Source organism: Bactrocera latifrons, unplaced genomic scaffold, assembly GCF_001853355.1.
Source record: "Bactrocera latifrons isolate USDA-ARS-PBARC rearing strain unplaced genomic scaffold, ASM185335v1 scaffold_37, whole genome shotgun sequence".
Lineage (NCBI taxonomy): Eukaryota > Metazoa > Arthropoda > Insecta > Diptera > Tephritidae > Bactrocera > Bactrocera latifrons.
Window position 1 is genome coordinate 104,286 of NW_017537012.1, and position 20,124 is coordinate 124,409.

Sequence of the window (20,124 nt, forward strand, 5' to 3'; positions counted from 1 at the left end):
CGCTTTACGATTTTAGTTGGGAAGCGACGATCTGATTTAACCTGTTTCGCTGCCATCACGTGTTTTTTTAGATAACCTAGACACATGCCGGGGTATCAGAAACTCCCATGATCTTAGCAGAGATTCCTCTACTCAATTGAGCTGGTGCTGGCGATTYTGTCTCGCACTGTAACAACACTTTCACTACCAGTTGACTGGTTTCTGCTAACTGGGGGAAATCCTTGTATTTGCCTTACTTTAACTGGAATGGCAGTTCCGTCTAATAGAAATTTCACCTTTCGGAAGCAATTTAATACCAGATTATAGAAAAATAATAAGATCGTTTTCTCAAGAAATATTTCTCATTTGGAATGGAATATACTTAAAATTCTCCAGGGTTSATATTTTCACTAATTTATACTAGGRAGTYTTGTTCGATGAGGAMGATCTAGTTAAAAYAAGCCAGAGAAATTTCTGTTGACTCTAGTCTACCAATTCTATAAACGCAAAAGGCTCAGAATACCCGAAGCCAAACTTGATGTATATTTAAAAAAACTAGTTTAGTCCATGTACTGCATTGGTATTGTTCTCAAAATATACTCCAAATTGTTGGCTCGTATTTAGTTTCTCATTTCCAAAAGATATAAAGTATAGTGCCCAGTTCACTCTTCATTTATCCCATTAACTACACAAAATCTCMATTTTAAAAGCCAAATTCCATTGCATCTGCAGGGAATTAAAAATTTTTAATTGCTATGAATTTTGCACATCCGTCTACAGGCAGACTTGTTGATATCTGCACTCGACTCATAACGACGCTGTGTCCAAAGCACGGACAAAAACACACATACACAGAGCGCAGTGTCCCTTGGGCTTTTGTTTTGTGTCACACAATATGTACATAAGTCCTTAACGCACACAATACAACAATCAAAATGACCTCAGGAGAGTTTTCGGATTACCCAGGCTGGTAAGAATATTAATATACAAATGTAAATGCGCATGTGAGTATGTCTGTATGCCTTACGAAGCTACCTGATTGCCTGCAGGAGTGGCGCTGCTTTGATGGTGACGTTTGTTTTTGATTTCTGCTTGAGAAAAGAGCGCAGAGAAAAGAGAGTAATGCAAAAAATGTTGCCTCAACCGAAATGCAGGATAACAAAGGAGTTAGATAGCAGCTAAAGCAAAAAATTGCACAATGTATAAGCTCAAGGAGAAATTCTAGGGATGCATATACCTACCCACAGAAAAAATATGCAAAAAATTCGAAGAAAAATTCAACTCGAAGGTAGGCTTTTAGGTAGCAAAGCAGTCGGCCAAAAACAATAACTGTGAGCAAAGATTTGTATATTTCAGTATTTGTTTAGGCAGCAGCAATGACTGGCAGCATAGTCAAAAGTTTGCTACACATTATTTTTTTTTTAACGGTAAAAATGTTGCTAGTAGCTTTTAAGCTACTTCCAACTGCTTTGTGTCAACGTACGGTTATCTTGCGGAATTAAAATCGTACGGCAGACTTGTTTCTTCCCTAACAATATATAGATTCATTTGTGTGTGTGCATACTACCGCCCGCTTTGGTTAAGCTTTGTGTACTTCCGTTGATAATATTATTAAGTCGAGCATGAATGCAAAGCACCAAACTGTATACGAGTTCACCAAAAACATGCCGATTGCAAATGTTAAAGGATAACGAAAACATTTGTGCAGATTAAATATTGAAATGGGGYTGAGGCGTAAGTAGGTGGCACGTTTGAATCGTGCGCTTGTCATGGAGCAGATTAATTCGGTAGCTGACGTTTATGTTGACAAGGATGCTGCTGCTGATAAGAACCACAGTGCCGTGTTGCTGCTGCGCACTGCTTCCAYACTGTTTCCTCACAACTTCCTCGGTGGCTCCTAGCTGTTTCATTAGTTTCTTGCTTCCTCGCTAATGTTTGCTTCATTGTTGGCTTTGTTTGACCTCTGCTTGTGTTTTGGTGCGCTTCTTATGTGCTTGTGTAGTCATACAACAACAACTATTGCGTAATTTTCATTGATTTAATGGTTTGTCTGGTTTAATGGCTCTCTGCTAAAGCCCTATTAGCTGTTTGTATGTTTAAGCCACTCGTTTTTGCTTTAATGTTAATGTCGTCATAAATTTCAATTAGAAAATTTGGTGCAAATTTGAAATAGGATTTGACTGATTGGTGTTTAGTGCCTTAGTTTGTTTCATGACTTATGTTAAGGGTTAAGACTCTGAAGGCTGTTGATGTTTTTTTTTATAATTTGAGATTTCTCGTAAAATTTATTATTTGCTTTTCAAATTCAATAATTATTACTGAAAGATTCATCCATTTCGACGTTACCTACTTAAAAAAAAAAACAAAAAAAAAACACAAAATTTTCAAATATAATGGAGAATGTTTATTATCATTCGAAAAAACATGCTTTGGCATTTAGTTTTTGAAGATTATCTCTTTCAAATGTTGGCCGCGGCTGAGTTTTAGACAGTCCATCCGTTACGTGTGATTTACGATGGATCGTTGGAGCATTTCGCCTGGTAACTGGCGTGATGACACGTGTTGTTTTGCTCCAAGGCCTGAATCGAAGCTGAATCGTCTACAAATACTTTAGACTTTACGTATCCCCATAGGAAAAAGTCTAACAGTGTGATATCCCACGAGTTCGGCGGCCAATCTACAATTATCTGCTCAWCGAAATGTTCTCTCAATAAATCCATTRATTGATGCGTTATATGGGAAGTGCCGCCGTCTTGTTGTAAACAAATGTCGCYGAGATCACGGGCTTCAATTTCAGGAATTAAATTGTCGGCTATCGTGGTAGCCATTTACCATAACGTTCTCACCGCCATCATTTATGTATGGATCGATGATTCCATTGGCCCACAAGCCAAACCAAACCGTTGTTTATGCTGAATAAAAAGGGAGCTGTCGAATCGCTTCAGCTTGCTCTTCGTCCCAAAARCGGCAATTTTGCTTATTTACATACTCATTGCGCCAGAAATAGGCCTTGTCGCCGATCAGAATTTGGCTTGGAAACGTCGGATGTTCTTGGAACTTTTCAAGCGCTCCTACAGCAAAGCTTGGGAAGGTCGAGCGGCTTCAGTTCTCGCACATGTTATATTTTGTGCGCTTTCAATTGAAGATCTCGACTGCGGTTCCTATAGAAAAAAGTTATTTTGCAATGTAGGCAACATTTTATAACTATTTCTTTCAAAAAACTTAAATTCTCTAATACATAAGTTTAAATCGCCTGTATGTAGGCAATGCTTTGTTATTTGTACTAGAATATATTAATTTTTGAGAGTTTCACCGCCTTTTGAATGAAGTTYTGCCCACGACATCGCTGTTACTCGTTTTCACTACTACAAAAGTWCAGGAGAAGTATGCTGTTATTTGTTAGATGATACAGGTCTCTAATTAGTTTTATGAAAATCTGCTGAGGTAACAGCAGAGTTGGCGAGTAAAAATCTAGGTCTACTCCCGTTAAATAGTCACACCTATCAAAGACGAGAGAGCTCTGTGAACTCTGCGAATACCATATCCTCCATTTTTATTGTCGATTATAGAACTAATATTCTATATATTCTTCTATTTAAAATATTTAATSAGAGTGCAGTGGCTAAGCTAAATTCGGACATAATTTAATTAAAGCGACTTATTGTAAAATTTAATTGATATTGAATAATATCAAATTTCCAAAGACTCATGCTTCACTTAGGCATAATATATTAAATATAAAATAATATATTCATGTGAGTATACAAGATACATATTTCCATAGATATACATATATAGGATATATAAATATATCAACATGAGCGTCAAAATCTCTAACGCAGTCGAAGTTAAATTGAAAACAATTGCTTCCTTCCTTTCGTCACAACTGTCTTCTATATTTCACTTGAACAAATTTATCGGTGCTTTTGCATTTCACATTGTTTGTGCTATTTATAAGTGTGTTTATGTGTGTGCATATTTGTGGTTACGCTGCTTGTCAGCAACTTGCCTCAAACCCACAACCTCAAACTAATGAACGCTCATCAGTTTAAGGGAAAGATRCGAGATTGAAATGGGGGAAGGGGGTTAGTGGTGATTATGCGTGCCAATCAAACAATCTAACAGCTTGACACTGTGCAGCATTCACGTAATTACGGCACTGTGTAACGGTGCACATGAGCGCAGGCAAAAGTGACAATTTCACCACTGCGGAGGTGGTGATTTATGAACTTACACAGTTATAGTATACACAGATATAATATTATACATATGTAAGGGGGAAAAAATTTGTATATTTTTCAAGTGTTTATGTTCATTTTAGACGTCAATTATTTGTCTTCTTGCACGCATTAATTATTGCCAGGCAACGTGAATTGGCAGCTGACATTTAGTTTGTGGATAAAGGGTGCTTTTTTTAGTGGTATAGAATTTTTATTTCGAAAATAAGTGCGGAGAAATGAATGAAGTTAACAATATTACGGCATTATTAGTTTTATGAAAATTGATTATTTATTAAATTTTATGAAGGGTGCTTTTTTAGTGAAAAAATTTTGTTTATTTCGAAATAAAACTAAGGAATAATTAATAAAATTGATAACAACTGTGTCAGATAACACCACCTAAGTAAGCAAATGACAGTTCAATGTTTTCATAAGATTTGAATGTCGCAAAAAGACACCCTATATTTTTACAAAGACAAATATCTGAACCCACATACATACATAGTCGCAATAAGACACTGCTAGTCGAAATCTTCAAAACTACCCTTYCCAAAAATTAATAACAGCAAGAAATTTTCAATATCCTACACCGCCTCTTTACTCCTTTATTTATTTACCTTCCCTTAATGAAGCGGAAGAGCGCATTTGTGTAATTATTTCGTATTATTTAGAGTCGCTTGCGCTCATTTGTCYCTTTGCATGCGAAAATATTTTCTTTATCTACCTTAGTCAACCACTTATTCGCTTTATCTGGGTTTACCTTATGCCTAATGTATACACAACATTACAGACGCACACAAAATTCACTGAAAGTGTTGATTTGTTTTGTGGTCRGATGCTTGTGGATGCCGCAGGTGTGCCGGGTATGCGGTATTGCTGCGGAATTTCTGCTCTAAATGGTTTAATCATATAAATTAAGACTTGAATAATTCAGTGTTTAATGAGATTACTGCGAGAGTGATGAAAGTTGTAGAAAGTAAGTTGACTTCAAAGTTTGTTTGCAGGTATTTATAGAAATATTTTGTAGGCGGATTAAATGGAAATTGTTTGCGATTGAAAATGAAATGAGTTTCGGTGTGCAAATAGTACGAAAATAGTTTTAAATTATTTTTACTTTGCAGCATTTACGACGTTTAGAGTATAATTGTGATTTGCAGGGATATTAGACAAGCAGGTGGCTTTATTATTGAGGTAAATTGAATTTTTAACACGGTAAATATATGCATATCTTTATTTTTAGTTTGAAAGTTGTGAAATAGCATATTCCCTGTATGTGGGCAAGGATTTATTATTTTACTTTCACTTTTGAAAATACATATGTATTTCATTTAAATAMCACAAAAAACTAATTAAAGCAACTAATACAAGCAAATATCATTCAAAAATGTGTAAATCGCCTGAATGTAGGCAACATTTTGTTAATATTTCTTGCAAAAATGCTTGAAGAGCTTAAATGTAGATTTTAAAAATTAATGTAGCCACCGCTTGTTACGTTTTATAACTAATTATTTTAAAAAACTTAAACAATAACAAAAATTCACAAAATCTTAAATTGCTTTCATAAAGAGAAACGTTTGATAACTGTTTCTTCCACAAAAGGTTAAATCGCCTGAATGTAGGCAACATTTTGATAATATTTCTTACAAAAACGCTTAAACAGCCTAAATGTAGGCACAATTTTGGAAATGGATTTGGACAATGCTTGTTATTTGTATTGTAATATATTAAAGCTTCTCCCGAGACAATCTTAAAAGTTAATGTTCGAGAATCTCACGAACGCGAAAGCTTAGCAAACCTCTAAGTTTAGCTCTACTTTCGTCCGTTCTTTAAATTTATTGCACATCTAGTTATAAATKTAAATGTTTTCTCTGTCTTTTGCACATTTCCAAAATTAATTCATAGTAATTTGTAGTGTCTTTGAATACATGACTTGCAAACAAGCCTGTTGCATACTTTTTGCCGTAATTTGCATATAAACAAATTAAACTAAGCATTCGTGCAAAACAATATAAGCTGCTTACTTGTCATAGCAACATTAAAATTATTATAAATAAATTGAAGTATAGAATTTGGAGCTGACAGCAGCGAAAGAGACAGCAAAGATAGCATAAATTGAGTGCGGAGTATTCGTAGAGGCAAAAGCTACGGAATCAACATGTGCATGTCTTATATACACTGTCTTATATTATATGCACATATGTATGTATAGTACATATGTTGTTAGTATAGCAAAAAGCAAAAATGGTAGACAAATAGCAGACATTGTATATGCATATGCTTTGCAAGCGTCAGCAGACAAAAAGCGCTGACACAGCTTTGTTTTGTCGGCAAACGCTTATTTAATGTTTTTGTTTTTATAGCTGAAGTATGTGTATATTATTGTTTMTGCGGCGATGCTTATAATGCGATTATATATCTATGGTGTATGCTTATTTGCACCTAGAGCCAGCAGGAAATTGAAGGGCATGGTACGTCGTTAGTGATATTTATATTGTTGTGTTAATTTTATCCTCAACAGGATATATTAAGTTTACCAAGAAGTTTTAAGATTACTATAGCATATAGCTGCCATACWAACTGAACCCTAAAAATTTAGTCTTTGTAGGGAAAACTTTTTACTTAACAAAATATCTTCATGAAATTTGGCATATATTATTGTTTAAGGTTGCTTTATAATCTTTGAATATTTCGTTCAGATCGGATTGCTATAGCATATAGCTGCCATACAAACTGGCCGTTCAAAATCAGGCTCAGTATATTTTTATACCATTTTATGCTATAAGAAGTGTCCTGTGAAGGCTATTATAATGTACTAATATTTATTTGCTGRAAAATATCTTGAAAATTTTAGAAAAAAATTGCTACCATTTTGTACAATATTTTYTATCAGGGTTTGCTTTACTGCCACTTTGTCACTGCTGCTGTAAGCCCTTTCCATCCTCATAAGTGCTCATTCTCTTCCTCATCAACATACACGACGCATAACAATAGTGCTGCCATTAATGTCTAAAGTTGTAATAAATAATGTAATTACGTCATATAACACAACGGTGCGGCATGAGAAAACATATAATAGYAATAATAGTAGCAACGTCGGTAAAATATATTAACAGCGCACAACAACAAAAACATGTCTGCAGATAAATTATATTTTTTGTACAATAATTTCCACGCACTCAGCAGCTCAGCGGCGAGTACAATGAGTGGATGGAGCGCTTAAAATGATGTTGCAAATACRGTGAATACACGAAAAGCGGGAATGTCGAAAAGCAGATAACGTATACGCAGTGGTGTGCAGTRCTTGCTGTTTATGGTGATACAAGCGTATGCATTCATTTACAAAGCTGGCAAATGATATGCTTAAGCAATGCGATATAATGAGTGGATGTATATATACATATTGTGTATGTATATGTGTTATTGTTGGCATAAACTCATATATAAAGACAAATGTGAGTATACGTATATACTTGCATGGTCTACCTGTGCGAAAGTGTAGTGACTGTGATTTCGAAAAGTGTTGAAAAATACCACAAAAAGAACAAATGCGACCAAAACACAACAAAGAGATACGAAATCAGCTCTCATTCTCCCCTAACCGCCATTTAACGCATGTAATGATTTCCAGCTATCGGGTTTAATCGAAATTGAATTTCTCTGCTTTTAAAAAATAAGCTGAAAAAATGGTTYACATTTCACAATCGAAACCATGCACTCATCTGGTAAATTTGCGCAATGAAAGTTCTACCGTTATGTTGTTGAAATTGCTATATTTCATGTAATACCCACCTGTGTGTGCTCGTTTGGATATGTGTTGTGTATGCTGAGAGCAAATGTAATGGCAAACATTATAGGATTAATAAATGCATACAATAAAGGAATTATCAAAAGCTGAATTTAATTATGAAGTTAATTAAAATGGCATACATTCTGATGCGATTAACTCGTGGAAAGCAGATAGCCGATATGGTGGTAGGGGTAATTGTAAAGCGTGTGAATTGAGTGGAAGCTGGTGTGTGTGAAAATTATGTGAAAGCCAAAAAAAATTTTTTTATTAAAGAAAAGTTATACGAAAGGGTGGCAGAATTGAAAATATCAAAGTRTGTTGATAATTTGATGATAAGGATTCTGTGAATTATATCCAATCTTGTCTGCAAAAATCAATAATTCGTAATTTTTGAAAATAATAGTTTAAAGCAAGATGTAAAAGGTAATTTTGGCTGCGCCGTTGCTGTAATACCTTTCACAAATTGATTTCGAACCGTCTGTTTGTATGGCAGCTATATGMTATTGTGATGCGATATCGACAGTTCCGACAAATGAGTAGCTTATTGGGGAGAAAATAACGTGTGAAAAATTTCCGATTGATATCTCAAAAACTGAGGTTCTGAAGGGCTTTCTTTTSTGACATCTCTTACAACATATCAGTTTTTGAACTCAAAACTTGTGACTTTCACGCCTAAWGCCTTTTTATTCCATTTTCAAGATTTATTTATTTTTTARTTTTTAAAGCAAAACTCCTTAGCTATAAACTTCTCCAAACCACCCTACAACCTTTTCATATTTATCTACTTCTTTCCTTTCCCTCTTTCAATTATCTTTCATTTTTTTTAATCAAAAATGTTTTTCTTTTCATTTTCCCACAGCAGGTTTGTCAAATTATTTTTAATTTTATTTAAAAAAAATTTCAAGTTCGAAAAATTTATTGTAGAAAGTAAACAAATTGTTTGTGGTAGCATAAAAACCTCCTCATTTCCACTCTAGCTCAGCGTTTGAAATACACAAAAGTGGCGCTACACCGCACGCATTCCTCAAGTGAAGCGGTGTTTATTGCTTACATGATTTCAAAATGTCCAAACTAGTCTTGGTCGCCAAGAAGCTGCTGGGCAAGCGTATCATCGATACAGCCGATAGTGGACAAGAGGTTGAAGATGAGGCGAACCGGCCAAGCACCTCGGCGGCTGCAAAGCAAAAGAAAGCCGCTGCTAGCGCACACATACAACCCGAAAAAGTATTTGGACACATTAAAGAGACACAAAGAACAGAGCAAGAGACATGTCTTATAGATTTTAAAGCTGATGAGGCGACAGAACAGCTGATTGTTAAGGAGGAGTGGCAGAATGATAAAGAGTTAGATAAGCTTTTGTGGCAACAGGTATGCGCTAGAGCTGTATGAAATTAAAAAAATTAACGCCAAAATGAAAATKTTTTGCCAAAAATGTGGTAATTAGTCTAAAACTTACTAAAACGTGCGCTTATTGCAAGTATTTCTTTTCATTTGGACACTCTTTCTATGAACGTACTTTAAAGCTTCTTTGTGCTGGAACCCACGCCCGTTAGTAACATCATTTCCCTCGATTGTGATAMATTTTTTTGTACTTCTTTTTGCTCCATTTTTTCATTTCCTTGTGTGCACTAATTTCCATTTACCGCTAAGTACCATTGTGGCTACTTAATTTCCGTTTTCAGCCTTGCTTTTGCGTGCCACATTTTCTTATTACATTTTGTTTCAGCATAATTTCTTCCATAGGCTGGCAAATGTTGCATGAAAGCACGCATAATTATTTCTCTTCTTTGTTTCAGTGTTTTGTTTGTTCAGCATCCCGCTTTCTTGCGGTTTCTACTTTAACTGAATTCGCGGCTACAACAGCCCTTTGTCAGCGGCATAATTAATCTGTAGAGTGCAGTGCTTCCTCTTTAGGTTATTATTTAGTTTGAAAATGTGGTTGAGCTGGTCAAAAGATTAAAGTCTTTCTTTGCGTCGAACAAAAAAAAAATGTTTGTAATTGTTTTACTGTACAATAAAGCAAACATATTAACATTCACCATCTTTGGTTATTTATTTGGCAAATATTAGAATTTATATATTTTTCCCAAGTCTGCTTTATAGTTGATCCTGAAAACCTGATTATTCAAGATTATTGTGCATTTTACACTCTCGACGACTTCGACTGATTATTTCATTCGTTTGTTATTTTGTAATTTTAATTCTCAATGGGTTTATAAAATAATTTCTATACATACAGGATTACCATTTCGATACAATATAAATTATAGCCGAATTTTCCCTGTGAAAACACTGTTATTTCTTAAAAAGAATATTTCATATTATATTTCAGATGAATTTCTTAAAAAGAATATTTCATATTATATTTCAGATGAAATGTTCACTCACAACTATTATAATTAATTTATTGAGTTTTCGTGATAGCTGTTGTTAGCTCAGTACCCACAATTCTAATTGCTTGTGATTTACCTTCTGTAAGGCGAACTAGAATGTTAAGAATTTCATCCGTGTAGGTTGTATTGCTTTATCATATATATATATATGTATATATATATAGAAACTTTTATTTTAATCAAATTTTTAACCTAAAGTATATGGTTAATAGCATATCTGCTTCTTTTGGTATTGGTTAAAAAAAATTATAAGAACTGCAAGTCTTGTATAAAAAATGATTTTATATTGTACATACAGATGTGATATAAACTAATACTAAACATTTTTTCTTTTGTTTTACAGGTAAGTGCATGATCTCTACTCAATATCTTAAGTAAGTGACATATGACAGTAACAAAYACAGAACTTTGTTAGGTAAGCTTTTATATTTTAGCGAAATATTTTAATAAAATATTTCATATTGATACTAAGTGATTCAATTAGCTCATATAATTGATTTGACCTTGCTGGGGTTAAAAAAATTAAGCCATCTATCGGGTTCRWGTAAAAAMGAAATAAAAACAATATTTTTTATTMTGAAAYAGTTCWTGTTAATCGTGAAATTTTGAAGTTAGTTTTACAAGTAAATAATCTTTAGCTGAAAGTTCAGTGTTGAGCTTTTTTGAAAAGCTTGTTTCTTCAAGTTATGAGTAAATTAATACATAATAATAGTAGTTAATTGAATTTGCGCTTAAAACTGACCTTAATATTGTTAAAGTTGAAAGAAGGGAGCTTTTTTAAAAGCTTTCAAATTTAGCGCTCAGAAAAAAACTCTAAAATAGCAATATTTCTTTTCGTGAAGTAGTTCAGGTTATTCTTGAAATATTTAAACTAGTTTTGAAATTTAATAACATTTAGTCGAAAGCTTATTGTTCAAATTAATTGCAAAGCTTTTTCTTGAAAGTTTTTTTCTTCAAATCAATTGTACTATGCTTTCGAGAAACTATTCTTAACCCTGCTAACTCTTTAAAAAATTAATAATATTTTYTTCAAAGCTCATCGTTCAAATTAATTGAAAAGCTTTTCCTGGAAAACTTTTCGGCTTCAAATCRGACCTACAACGCTTTCGCGAAGCTATTATTAACTCTGTTAACTCTTTAAGAAGTAAATAATATTGGRCAGAGGAAAGCTCATTGACCATCTTTATTGAAAATCTTTTTTTAAGGTGGCATTTTGAATTTAGTATAAATTTAGCTATACATAGTACGACTTTGGCCATCGTATGCTATGATTATGGTCGTATATGACTGTACTAAGTTTAGGCTAGATTAGGTGATGGAGTTGATCCAAAAAAGTTCMCTTAGATAGATATTCGTCTTTCGTGTTACCCATAATTTTTTTAAAGTGAATCACCAAATCCTCACAGATCTAGCAAGCCTTTTGAGCTTATCACGGATTTTTTAATCAATTCCAGCACCTTCGCTTTTCTCTAAAAGGTTTATATAGCAAGATATTTTAATCTCAATCTGGTTAAAGCCAGGAAATAGAAGAGAAAGTGACAAGATTAATCCATCTCGACTTCCGCCTTACAGCTTTGRCAAAGAGGGTTCGACAAAATATTTAGTCGTACAGCGTGTGTACCTATTCAACAGACTCCAGTCAGAACAGCTATAAAAGCGGTGTGATTGACTTCGCTAAGTCCAAGTAATTCGAAAGGCTCAAGTTCTGGTTGCTGAAAAGCGTTTGCCAAGCTCTGGAGTTCCATAGGCCCAGAGCTAGAAAGAAAAATTACATCGGACAACTGACTTTCTTCGAACCGCATGAAATTAGGGTTAGAGCGCCCACCCTAAAGAGCTCATTAATTTCGTGGTTTACGGAGATTCTACTGAAACCGGCCACCTATACATGTATTATATGGAAAAAGCTGGAAACTGTTTCCAAAGAGGTCATACGCTGTTGTTAACTAGTTTCGAGCGCATAGAGAAAACTGCGAAGAAATCGATATATTTTGATGTGTTTTCTCACCCTTAGCTTAATTCACTATGACATCAGTCACATATGGGTGCGCGTATGGGTAAATAAGCTGAAATGTAATTCAACTTCTGTGATATCAAAGGAGGTCGTCAGAAAGTTAAGCCATCAGTCATGTCAAAGTGCGCACAACAGCATGTGGGTTTGACAACTTTGGGTCAATGTGCGTAATAAGCTGCTTGTACATAAATCCATTTTAATAATGCGCAATTTAATTTTCAAAATTTCTATGATAAATGATGTTAAAGCGCTTTTGCTAAATGCTTACATAAGCGAGACGGCAAAGTTAAATTGCGACGTTGCTTGTAAGATTGCCAAAGCAAAAACAACTAAACTGGCTACAACATAATGAMGAGCAAATTAATGAATGCAATTTGGAGAGCTGACAAGTCAAGACACTCGAAAGGTTGAAGAGAGAACTTAAAAAGTTTTGCCAAGTAAAAAGCAAAAACAACAACAAAATCAACAACATTCTTTAAAACATAAAAAGCGCTTAACGAAGCGCATGAAATTAATTGCGAAAATGTAACGATTTTTTGATGCGCTGTAGYGAAATTATAATGACTGACGTGGCCGAAGAGCGCAAAGCTTTTTTTCTACTTTCCTGCAAATTCTTGCGAATTTTCGAAAACAGCAGGTGCGCTTCCATGCAAGTCATTAGCATAATAATTATGTTTTTTCCACTATGTAATTGCGCTTCATTTAAGCGCCTTTTCGTAGCAGTCGTATGCATATAGACCGGAGTTGTTGCTGTGACTTGTGCAGGTCAGCGTCTTGCAAGCAKTTTTTGTTGCTTTTTTGCGCTAAAAGTTTATTAATTTGCAGTCGTTTCACTTTATTATAGACAATGCCGCAAGCCAAGTGGTGCTAACGCAACTAACACGACCGCAGAAGTTCAACGCGTGAGCTTGCTGTGCTGAGCCTTGCATACTTTTAGGCGCTGTAGCGTTTTGGCGCTTAATTAAAGGCAACGCTAATTTTGTTACTTTTCTATTTTGCGCGATTTAGCCATGTTCAGCTAGCTTTAGCGCTGCCGAGAGGGTGTCTGCTCTAATTTTGAGGCGGTAGTGTTGCATTTTTATGTTTTTTTTTTTAACTTAAAAAACTATTTAGCATATCATCTGCTTTCAACACATTTTTTTACATTTTTTTTATTTTATGTTTTGTTTTACGATTCAAAACTTTCTGCTAAATTTCCAGTGTCGGTAATTAAGTCACTTGTTGCGCCACAATTTCGCGTTTCCCATCCATCATAACTCCCCTAGCTGAGCAGCGCTACATTGCTACTTTGATATCAGCCTTCATGTGCGGTATTCCTTCTGCTGTCATTGTTTTGCTGTTTTCTCCAGCTACCATTTGTTGTGGTGCCCTAGCGTTGCCCTAGCAGCATATTTTTCCCCTAAAATTTTTTTCCGTTTGCTTTTTTTGCTCCGCAATTCCCTTTGAGTTTATTCAACTTTGTTTGATCGGTTTTGTTTTTGCCCCCTCATCAGCGCGCATGRGAGTTAATTTTGTTTTTTTTCTTTTCTATTTTTGTTTAATACACTCGTGGCAATTGAATTGAGAGCAGCTGGCAGCTGGCAGCTGGCTGCGCGTAGTCATGTTTGCCGCATTGCCTCTAAACGCCTTTGTTCGTCGTGTTCGCCTACTCACTTTCATAAGTTTCCTCATACGCTTCATATACGCTTAAGTATTCGTTGAAGTATTCATGTATGTRTTTGTAAGTTACTTAAGTGTGCTGAAGCAACACGTTTAATTGCTTGCAAAAATTCAAAGTACTTCGAGTGCGCAAGAAATCAGCGCATTTTTTTATATTATCCGTCTTAGCATATGTTTTCTACCCACCTTTTTTTTGTTTTTATTTACGGAGATATAGTTTTTGTCAGTCTGCATCAAATTTGATCAGATGGCTGGTAGCACTTCCCATATAACTGTTTCTAGGTAGGTTTAACGTGTTTGACAACGTGAGCCCGAGCATTGTCATGCAGCAGCAACAACTGCGATCGTAAGGAACCCAAATTCCTTGCTTCTGAATCATTGCATGCATATGTAGTCGCTTTTAAAYAACTTGGAGGGTGATTCCCTATACTGAAGGGCAACGTCTCCAATTCACCGTATTCGTTTGGCCTTCCTTCACGTGTATGGTGGTGCAAATGACGGTTATTTAGCAAAGAATCGGTCATATTCGTCCAACCAAAAGTATATGATGCATAAACAAAGTCACTAATGAGGAAATGCAGTTCGCTCTCCGGGCTATAAAAGGATAACCACTGATGTATTTTATCGGATATCTCTAAGTGAGATGCTCCCTGTTAAGGTAGTACAACATATTTATCTCTAGGCAGCTTTCGCTTGGGTGCTTTCGAAGAAAGCATCCCTGCAGTTACACCTTGAAGCAGATCCGCCTCCTAAGGATATTAGGAGAACATTCCCCCAACAAATCGATGAACTTCAACAACATGCCGACCGAAATTTGGATGCGATCAATTTCCAACGGTCACTGAACGTTATTCACAGCGGAGCTATTAACACCTGCATTGACTCCTTCTCAGTAAGTGGTGTACTTGAAGTCCAAATACCACCCATAGTGGAATAAATGCTCGACTTGATTGATTTCCTGCTTAGTCGTAATATACCCTGACATACAAAACCTATAAACCAGTGAAACTCTACTCCTCCCATGGTCGAAGCTACATAGTTTAAACAGCTCGCTTCTTGGATCTGCCGTTAAATGATTTCAATGACAGTTAACTTATTACTTTCTTCCAAGATCTGGATAACAACATTAMCATGCATTTTTGCTGAATCATTGTATAGAAAGAGTGTTGCCACATGATTTTTTTTTTATGCGGAATATAGTTCAGAAATTGATATTTGCAACCCAATTTTTTTAAATTTAATTTTTATATAGATTGATATTCTTCGAAGTTAGTAAGTATCAAAATATTTCAAAGTGTTTGCATAACCTGCTCCACGAAATGCGTACTCATATTAGTATGTTCAAAAAAAAATTTTCATTTTTTTCCTTAAGTACGGTAAAATTTCATCCGAAATGACGAAAAAAATCTGATAAAGTTTATCTTTTAATATTATATAATAATATATAGCACTCCCATTAAACTCTTTTCAAGCAACAATAACTCACTTATTCCAACGATTTCAAGGATAAATTTTGTAAAATATGCATATTTGTTGTTGTTTGCTTACGCTTGGCTAGTTAGTGTGCTGTAACAACATAAATATTTACTAGCATACTCGTACATTTTTGAAACGGTCAAAGAAAATGTTGTTGCAAACGGGGTCACACAGCAAACAAACGAAAACAACAWTGAGGTTAGGAAAAGTGGTGCACCAAAGCAACGAACAACATTGACAGCAAGRGATTGGCAAAAGAGTTTGCTTATGTGTGTATGTTGTTTGTTGTACAAATGCAAAAGAGCAATCGTCAAGGCACATGCTCTACAATCGCGCTGAAAAGTATGCTGTGCGTGCACAGCAATGTGTGTGCAGCGCTAGTTTCTCATCTCCTGCAATGAAAAGTGTTGCACTGCATTCATGTGTGTGTGTGTTATAAGTGATTTCCATTCGGTGTGCTCAATGGCTCGCCACTTTTCAAACTTGTTTGTGGCGCAAAAATGGTGAAAACTATGTCCTTATATGTGCATATACACACATATACATTATGTACTCTACATACATACACATTTGGGCGACTTTTATTTTACTTTTATATCGTTTATTGCACTAAATAAAAAATAAATTGCACTCAGCCAGCTTACAGTGAGGTCCAGCACTTCGATCACTGCATTCTTCGCATGCATTTTTCAGTTTTCTGTGCTCTTGACTTCCTTTCTCCGCCGCTATTTGTCGCGCTTATTTCGCTCAGTAAGCGGCTTTTATTGGAAATGCATTTTATGCGTCAGCGTTTTGGGCGCTTTTAGTTTTTCTCTTGCATATTCGGTGCGTATCAGGAATTTGATCTTCTCTGCTGGCGGCTGTAACGCTCAGTTTCTCATTTCCGCGCTTGTGCACGTCATATGGCGGATTGCCGGTTCACTTCGATAATCCAAATTCGTGCAGCGAKTTATTGGATTTTGCTTGGCTGGTTTTACAGGCGCAGTGTTGTGCTTATTGGTCCCTATAGGAGCAAATATTGAAAGGAATTATTGCGAATGTAGTGGTTGCAATGTAACTATAACTTTTGGGATTTTCAAGTTGTACTATAAATTYGAGTTTAGTAATTTTATGGTCATCTGCGAGAAATAATTTTTGCCTTCATATTGCTCTCTCAGCATAAAATTTGTAAGAGTATAATAGCTGAAAGCACCYGGAAATCGTAAAAAAACGCRAAATATTTAATTATTCATCAATATTTATTTTGTCRCCTTCAAAGTAATTACCACCAGATTCAATACACTTATGCCGCGAATTTTTCCAGTACCCGAATTTTCATAAGCACTTTCCGTGTGCTCTTTTGTCACAATGCATTAAGCATAACAAATTATTTGATGAAAATAATATTTAGTACATTACCATTTTATAATTCCTTATATATTTATTAACAAAATATAAATAATATAAATTAATGATATTTAATGAGCCTTTAATAAAACCATTTATTCAACCCAAATAAATTTGCTTAAATGAATCATAAACTACATGACAGATTAATGCATTTGCAATTTAGTACTTATTTACAAAGCATACCCACATATATGAAGACATTTATATTCATATTGAATATTCCCTTCGCGAAATATTTATTTAATGCACAATAATTGCTAACAAAAAATGTGTGTTTGCGATATACATACACATGAATATGTACATGTGAGTATAATAACATTATGATATATATCAGGCATTATGCTCAGTTGTACTTTATAATCGCTATTCCCGGCCATTAAAAAATATAAAAAATAATAATAATATATGTTAATAGAAATTAATTACTTTTCAGCATCAGACAATTACCAGGTGTTATATGCAAGTGTGACTATTTTTTTCATATTATTTGTTGTTTTTACACATTTTAATTAGCAATTTCAAAAAAATGCCAGCAAATAAGTTAATTAAGTTGCTACCATTAGCTAAATGTAAATTATTRCAATAGCGCATGTTGTTCTTGCTGTTGTTGCAATAGCTGTTACGGCTTATAAAATACATAACACATACGCACATATACATATTGCGTGTATATTAAATTCCAAGTGCTATTAAGTTACATATTTGCTCAAACCAACAGCAGCGTTAGCGGCGTACAGGGCGTATGAGTGCTGGCTGACGGTGSACTTAATTGAATAGCATATTTGTTATTTGTTAATGTGTGTGCATATGTAAATATAATATGTTCGCTGTATTCAAGTATGCAAGCTATTGTAATTGCACTATGTTTACAATTACATTAAAGGTATTAATGATTGAGTGAAGCGTACGCGGAGAGCGGCGTATTGTTGCTAGGCAACATGGCGTATGCGCAACAATTTCGAATGCAGTGWGCTTGTGAATGCATGCGGGAGTATGTGAGATTTAGACCAACTGGGCATATTTATGACGGTGTTTCAACAGTATTTTGTTCGTAATTTCAAAGGTTTAAATGTGGGATGATGAGTCGCCAACTGGAACCTTTACGAATAGAAATTTTCAGCGATTGCTTGTAGCTTTCAATAAGAGTTGAGGAAAAATTTTAATTTATGGAAATAGCGATTCTTTTTTAAGTATTTCATCTGCTGTAGGTAATGTTGGAACTGTAAATTGTTTACTGAGGCCAGAAAAAAAACTCGGATAGCTTATAACACATAGAATATTCCAAAGGAAATGTTATGTTWCAAGTGAAAATAGAGTAATGTTAACATTATATTACAATATTTTCAYTGTTAATGAGAGTTTTGTCATCATAAAATCCAGGTTAGTTCCCTTCWTCGCTTTTAACATTTATACATATCTCCACTTTATTGAAAAAAGTGCTCTAAATTGGCTCTTAATATCACGACAATCAAAAAGGTCTCTCAAAACGTCAAAATGCCACATTTATTTTATAATTTTTTTAATCATCAAATGGCAGTTCGTATAAAAATATATTATACACTTTTGATGACAAAAATTGCTYTAGCCTTCAAACATTTACCGTTTGTATTTTTCTGGGTTAAATATTCGTTGCTGACGTGCGTGTTTGCTTTTAAATATTAAAAAGCTATAAACACACATAACAAAAAAGCAACAACGGTGTGCCGTCATCTTCAATTTAAATGCATGTACATTCTAAATGCACTACAACTACACTAAGCAGGCAATCTACAGCCACACAGGCATTGGTGCAAGCACATACTGAGGCACACACACACACGCGAAGCCAAACTAGCGCTGTCCATCACGCGCCAAAAGCAGCTGTTAAACTAAAATATAGCACATGAATTCACTTGCGCCGCATTGCATAATGCATAATGCAAAACCTTAAATGCAACKGAATTTATATGCAGCTGAGTATAGCTATATGTATATGTAGTTGTACATATTTGTGTATATAGATGTGTGCGCTTGAGTTTGACGTGGCATGCAACCAAAGTGTGATATACGCCACGTCAACAGTCTTGTGGYAGGGTGTGGTTTTAAACAGTTGCCAGGTTACTCGGCGTTTTAGTGCCGATGCTCGCACACAAACTCACATTTTATACCYTGGACAGGTTAAAATAAGTTCGCCATGAAGTTTGTAAGACTGATAGGAAAAGGTGGAAGACTTTACGTATTAGTGATCATCGTGAAGAGCTGAGCGGATTAAGTCATGTCCATCTCTCCGCCTGTCAGTYTGTATATAGAGGAGTTATCCTTGAAGRTATCGATCTGGAACTTTGCACGTCTTCTTTTCTCCCCAAAAAGCTGCTTAYCTGAGGGGACCGCTGATTTCGGACAAATATATTTATAGTTTCCATACAAACTGAACGGTMAAAATCAAGTCYTTGTATGGAAAACTTTTTCATTTGACAAGGTATCTGCACGAAATTCGGCATAATTTTTTTTTTCTAAGATGCTTCTAACGTTGCAATCTCTAAAGAAAATTTTTCAGATCGGATCACTTTATTATATARCTGCCATACAAACTGATGGAGCACAATTAAGTATTTGTATGGAAAACTTTCTTATTTAATAAGATATCTTCGCGAAATTTGGCAGAAATTATTTCCCAAATCATGGCCACAATCTTCCGAGAAACGGTTCACATCGGATCACTATACCACATAGCTGCCATACAAACYGCATGTTCAAAATAAAGTCCTTGTAGGGAAATCTTCTTTGCTTGATAAGAAATCTTCTACAAAACTTAATATAGATTATTATTTAAGGCAACGCTAAAATCTCTGAAGAAATCTTCCATATCGGACTGCTATAGCATATAGCTGCCATACAAACTGAACGACCAAAATCAAGTCTTTGTACGGAGAAATTCTTTGCTTGATGAGATATCTTCAYGAAATTCGGCGCAAATGTTTGTTTTAATTAACTGCGCAATATCCGAATAAATGATATAGATCGGGCCACTATAGCATATAGCTGTCATAAAAACTGTTCGCTTAAAATTAAGTTTTTGTATGAAAAATGTTTAATTTTGAGTGGTATTTTAGTTTCGGTGCCAGTGAGTTTACTGGTTTTTCTTGTTATATACATATACACATACATATGCCATTCACTCACCTAAAATACGACTTGGTGCCTCCTAATATCACACCTCAAACGTGC

General features: G+C 34.9%; 1 protein-coding gene across 4 annotated transcripts in view; it reads left to right on the top strand.

Moving 5' to 3' along the window:
- The window catches only part of LOC108971965 (calcium-transporting ATPase type 2C member 1), a 110,032-nt gene that overhangs the window by 26,993 nt on the left and 62,915 nt on the right, over window positions 1-20,124 (top strand). The window contains exon 1 of one of the 4 annotated variants that reach the window (XM_018938335.1): window positions 8,956-9,354. The exons of the other annotated variants lie outside the window; for them this stretch is intronic. Within the exon in view, the coding sequence (XP_018793880.1) occupies window positions 9,049-9,354 (306 nt within the window). The 5' untranslated portion in view covers window positions 8,956-9,048. Of the gene's footprint in view, window positions 1-8,955; window positions 9,355-20,124 lie in introns of those variants that run through there. 4 annotated transcript variants of the gene reach the window in all.